The sequence below is a fragment of the Penaeus chinensis genome, chromosome 9 (assembly GCF_019202785.1).
Source record: "Penaeus chinensis breed Huanghai No. 1 chromosome 9, ASM1920278v2, whole genome shotgun sequence".
Lineage (NCBI taxonomy): Eukaryota > Metazoa > Arthropoda > Malacostraca > Decapoda > Penaeidae > Penaeus > Penaeus chinensis.
Window position 1 is genome coordinate 14448225 of NC_061827.1, and position 12500 is coordinate 14460724.

Genomic DNA, 12500 nt, shown 5'->3' on the forward strand with positions numbered 1-12500 from the left:
AGTGAAGCTATCAACCAATACATAGCAGGTGAAAACTTTGTAAGTTCACGAGCAAATAAATCCAAGGTCCTTATCCCTTGTGATACTCTGAGAGACCATGTGGCTGTAAATTGAAACAAGCATGGTGTTTGGAAGTATTCACAAACCGCCTTGATTTCTCAGTATATCATTGGCTTTGTGTTCTTTAGTAAATATAGAAAGAGTTAACCATGAGTTATTTTGGTTTGACATGGAAAGCTGAAAATCTAATGATTTATATGCTTAAGGAAACCGTCCCTCAAAATGGTGGTGGCAGGCTAAAGATGGGGAGGTGAAGGGGGTTAATTTGTTTCATATCAATAAAATCCAAATGGTTGTACTGATTTTCTTCAAAATTGGGTATTTTGTTCTCTTTAGCATTCTACATCTGTGGTATAAAATTTTTGGAAATACCCAGATGCCTCCCTCAATAAACTTTTTACAACCTATGTCTCTTGTGTACCACTATTGGCCCACAGTGTTGCATATTTTGCAGTGAAAAAAATCACCATAAACATCAATAAAATCCAAAGAGATTGACATGAGCTTTTTTGAATTCGGCCCCATTTAGTTTTGGCAATTTTAATTTTTTTTATTTTTTTTATTTATTTTTTTTTTTTGAGGAAACTAAGGTAAAAGCTCATGTCAATCTATTTGGATTTTATTGATGTTTATGTTGATTTTTAAACATCAAAGTTAATATGGGAAGGTTAATATTTGTATAATGTAAGTCATAACTTTAAAAAAAAAAAAAAAAAAAAAAATGGGTTGTCAGTATCAGCAATATTGTTCTTTGTCAGAACTAGAATGGTTAATGGTTAATGGTTAAAAGCAAATAAATGTGCTAGACATCTAAGGTCATGTAGCACTATAGTAAATGGTAGTGAAGGGTGGTTGAGTTAGTGATTAGTTGTCAAAGTTGGCAAAGGAATTGACGAGTAAATGGGTTAAGGTTGGGTAAGGTAATGTATAGGGGTTAGATCAAGTGAAGGATGTATATGCATTTGAGGAATGAAAAGAGGTTGTCAAAGCAGAAAGTGCGAGACGTTGTGGGAGGGATCACAAAAAATCGGTCCCATTTGGCTGGGCTAAATAGATTATTTAAGAATTTTGTAGAGATGGGGGTAGTAGAAGGACGGGGGCATGTGGAAGAGGGAGTAGTGCTGAGGGAGGTATTGTTATGGGGAGGTGGACAATAAGGTTGTAAGGTAGTATAAGGGAGGATGGGGTAGTTGATGAAGAAGGTTGTGGGGGTATAGTTGTTGAAGTTGAGCATGTTGGGAGTAGAAATGTCTCCTGGGGTGTTGATTAGGGTGGATACTGTACTAGTCAGCATTGAGGAGGGGGTATTAGTTGTAGTGTTCAGAGCCGTGGTCAAAGGAGAGCCTGGGGTCAGGGAATCGGGCGAGTTTGAATTGGTGTAGCTATTTGATGAAGAGGCAAGCCTGATTGCCTCTAATAATGGTATGGTTAATGGTTAATGGTTAATGGTTATTCATTATTGGCCATGATAAGCCTGGAGTATGTTGGGGAGAGAAACGGTCCACCCCTCAGGGTCGCTTGAGGGGTAAGGGCTAGACAACTAAAGCAGGGGAATACCGTGCCCATGGCTCCCTCAGGCCGTTCAGGACTGGCACAAAGTCAGCCTTTCATCCTTTCAGCACGGCTCTCACACCTTAGGAAGTGGATAGTAGAAGGGGTTGGTGAAGGGACAGAAAGAAAAAAGTAGGAGGGGGAAAAAAAGACCAGAGAGATCAGAGAGAGAGAGAGAGAGAGAGAGGGGAAGAGAGAGAGAGAGAGAGAGAGAGAGAGAGAGAGAGAGAGAGAGAGAGAGAGAGAGAGAGAGAGAGAGAGAGAGAGAGAGAGAGAGAGAGAGAGAGAGAGAGATATAGGGCTGAATCCCAAGGTTGGGGAGTTCCCCAGCATTGGTTCCCAGTCTCCGCCTCCTAAGCCCCCCCACGACAACAACGGGCAAGGGATTGGGGGGGGTCAGAACTAGAAGAAAATTTGTCTGATTGGCTCTGCCAATATGAGGCCTGTGGGTAAAGTTCAGGAAACCTGCAAAAGCTGTTTCTTATGGATTAAACTTTGGCTGCTACAAAGAGGTGAAGAAATATTTTCCAGTCAAAAATTAAAGTCATCACAAAAGCATTTTCTGTCAATATGATACTGATAAAAGTATTTTTTGTTTTAATTGTCTGCAGCATTTGCACGATTTACCCTGATAAGTTCAGAATCTTCGTTACTGATTTAAAAAAAATTTCTTTGCCAAAGGCTTAAAGTATTTACTAACAATATTAGCATTTTAGGATAGAAGAAACACATTAATGAGTAAAACTTTGTAATGGTAATATGAAATTTTCATGATACAAGGATTCACAATCACTCTAAATATATATAAAAAAAACAAAAAACAAAACAGAGTGCATATATATACAGATTACATAAATGAAGTGTAACAAAAATATAACGTGACATTTAGACCACAACCCAGTGAACAACCTATAAGGCTGTTCTCCATACAAGAAGCTGCCTCGACAGTATTAATACACCATGCCTTTGTGCAGAATTCATCTTTGTTCCCTTTTCTTTTTGAGTTTTTCCTGGGTTTCATAAAATATTCCAATTTCGTAATGTCTTTCAATATTTTTGCTTTAGATTATAATTTTGTTTGCAATTACATTTCACTGGAATGATGCCGTAAGATCATTCTTTTGCATCCTTACTCTTATTAAACTAGCATAGAAGAATTTACTTAATGTATTATATGGCAAACAGAAAAAAAAAGCTTAAAAGAAGTAAATATAATTATGTGAAAGTTACATTTTATGGTATATAAACTGCAAGGGATTTGTCTAAATTCTTTTTCACTATTTAGTTTAAAAAATACTTATGACGATAAAAAGGAATGAAGCAATTATTCTAGTAAAAAGAAATACTTGACAACATACTTGACACCATGACCTGACAAAATGGTTTTAAAAATGACATCAGATGGCTATATTAGTATAAAATAATACTTTACTGTTTCTATATCTATCTTCAACTTTAGATATATGTGTGTGTGTTTGTGAGAATAAATAAATAATTTCTACATTATGTATATATATTTTTCTGTTATTAAGGAAAAAAAAAAAATCCTCACTTAACCTTTACCAAGAAAAAATCTTGGGAATGATTTTGAACATCCTGTTCAAACATATTCAACACTAAAGAGCAGCAGGTAATATAAAGATGAATCTTATAAAGCCAAGAGCATATTGTAGTTATACTAGTATGAGGAAGATTTTCTCAGTATCTCTTGTGTCTATGAAATTACAGTAATAGAAACCTTACCTACAATACATTACAACGTCAGACAGATGTTTCCCAGTGATCATTATACAGTATAATATGGGTAGGTCTTTGTTCAATATTTCAGAAATAATACAACAGTGCTTCATCTTCACATTTCAGAAACCATTAAACTGTGCAAAATGCAATCACTACTTATTTAGTTTTTGCAACAAATAAAACTTCCAATAACCTCTTGTAACAACCACTCCATAATTCCATTCTGAGTTATGTAGTATATCGAAAAAAAAACCCACAAAGGAAAAAAAAAAAGTAAATAGCTTTATATGTACTGTCAGACATTCAACTCCTTTCTTTTTTTCCCTTTTTATGTATGTATACTGAATATTTATAGATATTACATGTGCAAACTAACAATTTGTTAAATCTGGAATGGTATGCTACTCTGAAAACAATGTAATATCCAGAAACCAAATTTTTTTTTCTTGCTGAATGAGGAGGTTGGCTCCCTGTGGAAAGATTCCTCCAAACTCCTTTCCAAAACAACACTTACCAGCAACAGACCGAAGTTATTTTTGGAATAGGTGGGTGTTTGTTTATAATCATTATCATTACTATTAAATCAATTATCACTAGTTTTGTAACCAGTGTACATAATGGATGGCAGGGCATCAAAATAGGTTTAGCAAAATATTTATTTCAAGTAAAAACTGAAAAACATAAGAGTGCAGTGTTGGCAGCAGTTGAATAGATTATATTCTGTTACAATACATATATTTTTTATACCACTGAATACTAGAAATACATAATTCCCTGGAAATAAAAAAGTACATTGTTGATGCTCCAGAACTGACTCTTCAACCAAGTTGGTCAGAGTGCTTGCATTGGAAGCAAGGCAGAGGAGAGCTGCATCTGACTGTACATAGAAAGACGCAATACTGAACTTCATGAAGCTAATCTGTCAGATCTGATTCTTCAGACCCAGCACACAAAGTTTAAGATCATCATAAGGAATGAAATGATTTTGCCTCAATCTTTTCCTAAACAATATCATGAGCAAAATAGTGATATCTTACTTATTTTCATCGTAAGCATTTATTTTAAATGAACATATACTATGAATTATTCAAGGAAAAGAGTAATTTTGACATTTCACATCACAGACTCATACCTCAGTATATGAAAGTACATTCAAAGATGAAATGGATGTGTAGATGGAAGCATGATTGCCTTGTCTGTATGCAAATGATGGGTACATTCAGGTATGTGTATGTTAAATGTAGAACAAACACGAAATATGTCCAAAACTAAGCAGGCCAAAGTAGAGAACTCTCTAGTACTTTTCCTTTAATTAGGTAAAGGACAACCATCCTGCATATAAATCCTGAGCAATGTGTATCAACATTTCATTCAAGGCAATTAGAATGAGCCATTTCAAAATCTATTTTCATACAATGAGCAACATTTTCATTAACAATTATGGGGTCTTTTTTTCATAAAATCTATCAAAATAATATTAAATATTTTGGAATTATTTACATTCACCTAAAATATTTTTTTTTTAAATAAATAACTTTGATGGGCAAGGCCCAAGATGTATTTGAAGCTATGTAAAATTACATAGCTGAAGCACAATGCCATTCATTCATAAGAATGAATAACAATATTTGTGGAAAGTTCCCTCCATGAAAATGGTACACCCAACTGCTTATAGGCTTCATACCATAAAAAACACACAGTATACATAGATAACCGACTTCTATATCCCAAAATTATTATTTTTTTACCTTTTAGCTTGATATAATGACTTTAATGGCACATTATATGAAGTATTGTATACTGGTTTCAAAACTGCAGTAAAAAATTGGGCAAACACAACAAGGTCAAGGCTGTCTACCTTGAAAGGTAATGTGTGGTTGCTAATGAGGTTATGTTTGTTTATTCCTGCAAGTCCTACTCTGGAGAAACAAATACTCAGAATATTGTTATTCACACTCTAGCGGCTTGTGCTGTCTACAAGGCTTCCCTCTGCTGCCAGGGTGAAAATGCCATTGGAATGTCCATTGGAATGTCCATTGGAATGTCCATTGGAATGTCCATTGGCATGGCCATTGGAATGTCCATTGGAATGTCCATTGGAATGTCCATTGGAATGTCCATTGGAATGTCCATTGGAATGTCCATTGGAATGTCCATTGGAATGTCCATTGGAATGTCCATTGGAATGTCCATTGGAATGTCCATTGGAATGTCCATTGGAATGTCCATTGGAATGTCCATTGGAATGTCCATTGGAATGTCCATTGGAATGTCCATTGGAATGTCCATTGGAATGTCCATTGGAATGTCCATTGGAATGTCCATTGGAATGTCCATTGGAATGTCCATTGGAATGTCCATTGGAATGTCCATTGGAATGTCCATTGGAATGTCCATTGGAATGTCCATTGGAATGTCCATTGGAATGTCCATTGGAATGTCCATTGGAATGTCCATTGGAATGTCCATTGGAATGTCCATTGGAATGTCCATTGGAATGTCCATTGGAATGTCCATTGGAATGTCCATTGGAATGTCCATTGGAATGTCCATTGGAATGTCCATTGGAATGTCCATTGGAATGTCCATTGGAATGTCCATTGGAATGTCCATTGGAATGTCCATTGGAATGTCCATTGGAATGTCCATTGGAATGTCCATTGGAATGTCCATTGGAATGTCCATTGGAATGTCCATTGGAATGTCCATTGGAATGTCCATTGGAATGTCCATTGGAATGTCCATTGGAATGTCCATTGGAATGTCCATTGGAATGTCCATTGGAATGTCCATTGGAATGTCCATTGGAATGTCCATTGGAATGTCCATTGGAATGTCCATTGGAATGTCCATTGGAATGTCCATTGGAATGTCCATTGGAATGTCCATTGGAATGTCCATTGGAATGTCCATTGGAATGTCCATTGGAATGTCCATTGGAATGTCCATTGGAATGTCCATTGGAATGTCCATTGGAATGTCCATTGGAATGTCCATTGGAATGTCCATTGGAATGTCCATTGGAATGTCCATTGGAATGTCCATTGGAATGTCCATTGGAATGTCCATTGGAATGTCCATTGGAATGTCCATTGGAATGTCCATTGGAATGTCCATTGGAATGTCCATTGGAATGTCCATTGGAATGTCCATTGGAATGTCCATTGGAATGTCCATTGGAATGTCCATTGGAATGTCCATTGGAATGTCCATTGGAATGTCCATTGGAATGTCCATTGGAATGTCCATTGGAATGTCCATTGGAATGTCCATTGGAATGTCCATTGGAATGTCCATTGGAATGTCCATTGGAATGTCCATTGGAATGTCCATTGGAATGTCCATTGGAATGTCCATTGGAATGTCCATTGGAATGTCCATTGGAATGTCCATTGGAATGTCCATTGGAATGTCCATTGGAATGTCCATTGGAATGTCCATTGGAATGTCCATTGGAATGTCCATTGGAATGTCCATTGGAATGTCCATTGGAATGTCCATTGGAATGTCCATTGGAATGTCCATTGGAATGTCCATTGGAATGTCCATTGGAATGTCCATTGGAATGTCCATTGGAATGTCCATTGGAATGTCCATTGGAATGTCCATTGGAATGTCCATTGGAATGTCCATTGGAATGTCCATTGGAATGTCCATTGGAATGTCCATTGGAATGTCCATTGGAATGTCCATTGGAATGTCCATTGGAATGTCCATTGGAATGTCCATTGGAATGTCCATTGGAATGTCCATTGGAATGTCCATTGGAATGTCCATTGGAATGTCCATTGGAATGTCCATTGGAATGTCCATTGGAATGTCCATTGGAATGTCCATTGGAATGTCCATTGGAATGTCCATTGGAATGTCCATTGGAATGTCCATTGGAATGTCCATTGGAATGTCCATTGGAATGTCCATTGGAATGTCCATTGGAATGTCCATTGGAATGTCCATTGGAATGTCCATTGGAATGTCCATTGGAATGTCCATTGGAATGTCCATTGGAATGTCCATTGGAATGTCCATTGGAATGTCCATTGGAATGTCCATTGGAATGTCCATTGGAATGTCCATTGGAATGTCCATTGGAATGTCCATTGGAATGTCCATTGGAATGTCCATTGGAATGTCCATTGGAATGTCCATTGGAATGTCCATTGGAATGTCCATTGGAATGTCCATTGGAATGTCCATTGGAATGTCCATTGGAATGTCCATTGGAATGTCCATTGGAATGTCCATTGGAATGTCCATTGGAATGTCCATTGGAATGTCCATTGGAATGTCCATTGGAATGTCCATTGGAATGTCCATTGGAATGTCCATTGGAATGTCCATTGGAATGTCCATTGGAATGTCCATTGGAATGTCCATTGGAATGTCCATTGGAATGTCCATTGGAATGTCCATTGGAATGTCCATTGGAATGTCCATTGGAATGTCCATTGGAATGTCCATTGGAATGTCCATTGGAATGTCCATTGGAATGTCCATTGGAATGTCCATTGGAATGTCCATTGGAATGTCCATTGGAATGTCCATTGGAATGTCCATTGGAATGTCCATTGGAATGTCCATTGGAATGTCCATTGGAATGTCCATTGGAATGTCCATTGGAATGTCCATTGGAATGTCCATTGGAATGTCCATTGGAATGTCCATTGGAATGTCCATTGGAATGTCCATTGGAATGTCCATTGGAATGTCCATTGGAATGTCCATTGGAATGTCCATTGGAATGTCCATTGGAATGTCCATTGGAATGTCCATTGGAATGTCCATTGGAATGTCCATTGGAATGTCCATTGGAATGTCCATTGGAATGTCCATTGGAATGTCCATTGGAATGTCCATTGGAATGTCCATTGGAATGTCCATTGGAATGTCCATTGGAATGTCCATTGGAATGTCCATTGGAATGTCCATTGGAATGTCCATTGGAATGTCCATTGGAATGTCCATTGGAATGTCCATTGGAATGTCCATTGGAATGTCCATTGGAATGTCCATTGGAATGTCCATTGGAATGTCCATTGGAATGTCCATTGGAATGTCCATTGGAATGTCCATTGGAATGTCCATTGGAATGTCCATTGGAATGTCCATTGGAATGTCCATTGGAATGTCCATTGGAATGTCCATTGGAATGTCCATTGGAATGTCCATTGGAATGTCCATTGGAATGTCCATTGGAATGTCCATTGGAATGTCCATTGGAATGTCCATTGGAATGTCCATTGGAATGTCCATTGGAATGTCCATTGGAATGTCCATTGGAATGTCCATTGGAATGTCCATTGGAATGTCCATTGGAATGTCCATTGGAATGTCCATTGGAATGTCCATTGGAATGTCCATTGGAATGTCCATTGGAATGTCCATTGGAATGTCCATTGGAATGTCCATTGGAATGTCCATTGGAATGTCCATTGGAATGTCCATTGGAATGTCCATTGGAATGTCCATTGGAATGTCCATTGGAATGTCCATTGGAATGTCCATTGGAATGTCCATTGGAATGTCCATTGGAATGTCCATTGGAATGTCCATTGGAATGTCCATTGGAATGTCCATTGGAATGTCCATTGGAATGTCCATTGGAATGTCCATTGGAATGTCCATTGGAATGTCCATTGGAATGTCCATTGGAATGTCCATTGGAATGTCCATTGGAATGTCCATTGGAATGTCCATTGGAATGTCCATTGGAATGTCCATTGGAATGTCCATTGGAATGTCCATTGGAATGTCCATTGGAATGTCCATTGGAATGTCCATTGGAATGTCCATTGGAATGTCCATTGGAATGTCCATTGGAATGTCCATTGGAATGTCCATTGGAATGTCCATTGGAATGTCCATTGGAATGTCCATTGGAATGTCCATTGGAATGTCCATTGGAATGTCCATTGGAATGTCCATTGGAATGTCCATTGGAATGTCCATTGGAATGTCCATTGGAATGTCCATTGGAATGTCCATTGGAATGTCCATTGGAATGTCCATTGGAATGTCCATTGGAATGTCCATTGGAATGTCCATTGGAATGTCCATTGGAATGTCCATTGGAATGTCCATTGGAATGTCCATTGGAATGTCCATTGGAATGTCCATTGGAATGTCCATTGGAATGTCCATTGGAATGTCCATTGGAATGTCCATTGGAATGTCCATTGGAATGTCCATTGGAATGTCCATTGGAATGTCCATTGGAATGTCCATTGGAATGTCCATTGGAATGTCCATTGGAATGTCCATTGGAATGTCCATTGGAATGTCCATTGGAATGTCCATTGGAATGTCCATTGGAATGTCCATTGGAATGTCCATTGGAATGTCCATTGGAATGTCCATTGGAATGTCCATTGGAATGTCCATTGGAATGTCCATTGGAATGTCCATTGGAATGTCCATTGGAATGTCCATTGGAATGTCCATTGGAATGTCCATTGGAATGTCCATTGGAATGTCCATTGGAATGTCCATTGGAATGTCCATTGGAATGTCCATTGGAATGTCCATTGGAATGTCCATTGGAATGTCCATTGGAATGTCCATTGGAATGTCCATTGGAATGTCCATTGGAATGTCCATTGGAATGTCCATTGGAATGTCCATTGGAATGTCCATTGGAATGTCCATTGGAATGTCCATTGGAATGTCCATTGGAATGTCCATTGGAATGTCCATTGGAATGTCCATTGGAATGTCCATTGGAATGTCCATTGGAATGTCCATTGGAATGTCCATTGGAATGTCCATTGGAATGTCCATTGGAATGTCCATTGGAATGTCCATTGGAATGTCCATTGGAATGTCCATTGGAATGTCCATTGGAATGTCCATTGGAATGTCCATTGGAATGTCCATTGGAATGTCCATTGGAATGTCCATTGGAATGTCCATTGGAATGTCCATTGGAATGTCCATTGGAATGTCCATTGGAATGTCCATTGGAATGTCCATTGGAATGTCCATTGGAATGTCCATTGGAATGTCCATTGGAATGTCCATTGGAATGTCCATTGGAATGTCCATTGGAATGTCCATTGGAATGTCCATTGGAATGTCCATTGGAATGTCCATTGGAATGTCCATTGGAATGTCCATTGGAATGTCCATTGGAATGTCCATTGGAATGTCCATTGGAATGTCCATTGGAATGTCCATTGGAATGTCCATTGGAATGTCCATTGGAATGTCCATTGGAATGTCCATTGGAATGTCCATTGGAATGTCCATTGGAATGTCCATTGGAATGTCCATTGGAATGTCCATTGGAATGTCCATTGGAATGTCCATTGGAATGTCCATTGGAATGTCCATTGGAATGTCCATTGGAATGTCCATTGGAATGTCCATTGGAATGTCCATTGGAATGTCCATTGGAATGTCCATTGGAATGTCCATTGGAATGTCCATTGGAATGTCCATTGGAATGTCCATTGGAATGTCCATTGGAATGTCCATTGGAATGTCCATTGGAATGTCCATTGGAATGTCCATTGGAATGTCCATTGGAATGTCCATTGGAATGTCCATTGGAATGTCCATTGGAATGTCCATTGGAATGTCCATTGGAATGTCCATTGGAATGTCCATTGGAATGTCCATTGGAATGTCCATTGGAATGTCCATTGGAATGTCCATTGGAATGTCCATTGGAATGTCCATTGGAATGTCCATTGGAATGTCCATTGGAATGTCCATTGGAATGTCCATTGGAATGTCCATTGGAATGTCCATTGGAATGTCCATTGGAATGTCCATTGGAATGTCCATTGGAATGTCCATTGGAATGTCCATTGGAATGTCCATTGGAATGTCCATTGGAATGTCCATTGGAATGTCCATTGGAATGTCCATTGGAATGTCCATTGGAATGTCCATTGGAATGTCCATTGGAATGTCCATTGGAATGTCCATTGGAATGTCCATTGGAATGTCCATTGGAATGTCCATTGGAATGTCCATTGGAATGTCCATTGGAATGTCCATTGGAATGTCCATTGGAATGTCCATTGGAATGTCCATTGGAATGTCCATTGGAATGTCCATTGGAATGTCCATTGGAATGTCCATTGGAATGTCCATTGGAATGTCCATTGGAATGTCCATTGGAATGTCCATTGGAATGTCCATTGGAATGTCCATTGGAATGTCCATTGGAATGTCCATTGGAATGTCCATTGGAATGTCCATTGGAATGTCCATTGGAATGTCCATTGGAATGTCCATTGGAATGTCCATTGGAATGTCCATTGGAATGTCCATTGGAATGTCCATTGGAATGTCCATTGGAATGTCCATTGGAATGTCCATTGGAATGTCCATTGGAATGTCCATTGGAATGTCCATTGGAATGTCCATTGGAATGTCCATTGGAATGTCCATTGGAATGTCCATTGGAATGTCCATTGGAATGTCCATTGGAATGTCCATTGGAATGTCCATTGGAATGTCCATTGGAATGTCCATTGGAATGTCCATTGGAATGTCCATTGGAATGTCCATTGGAATGTCCATTGGAATGTCCATTGGAATGTCCATTGGAATGTCCATTGGAATGTCCATTGGAATGTCCATTGGAATGTCCATTGGAATGTCCATTGGAATGTCCATTGGAATGTCCATTGGAATGTCCATTGGAATGTCCATTGGAATGTCCATTGGAATGTCCATTGGAATGTCCATTGGAATGTCCATTGGAATGTCCATTGGAATGTCCATTGGAATGTCCATTGGAATGTCCATTGGAATGTCCATTGGAATGTCCATTGGAATGTCCATTGGAATGTCCATTGGAATGTCCATTGGAATGTCCATTGGAATGTCCATTGGAATGTCCATTGGAATGTCCATTGGAATGTCCATTGGAATGTCCATTGGAATGTCCATTGGAATGTCCATTGGAATGTCCATTGGAATGTCCATTGGAATGTCCATTGGAATGTCCATTGGAATGTCCATTGGAATGTCCATTGGAATGTCCATTGGAATGTCCATTGGAATGTCCATTGGAATGTCCATTGGAATGTCCATTGGAATGTCCATTGGAATGTCCATTGGAATGTCCATTGGAATGTCCATTGGAATGTCCATTGGAATGTCCATTGGAATGTCCATTGGAATGTCCATTGGAATGT

The 12500-nt window shown here is 38.7% G+C and overlaps 1 protein-coding gene across 1 annotated transcript in view; it reads right to left on the minus strand.

Annotated features, from left to right (window-relative positions):
* Positions 1-45: 45 nt before the first annotated feature.
* LOC125028672 (N-acetyl-D-glucosamine kinase-like) overlaps positions 46-12500 on the minus strand; it is a 75731-nt gene continuing 63276 nt past the window's right edge. Inside the window, exon 10 of the mRNA XM_047618147.1 lies at positions 46-103. Within this exon, the coding sequence (XP_047474103.1) occupies positions 46-103 (58 nt within the window). The remainder of the gene's footprint in view (positions 104-12500) is intronic.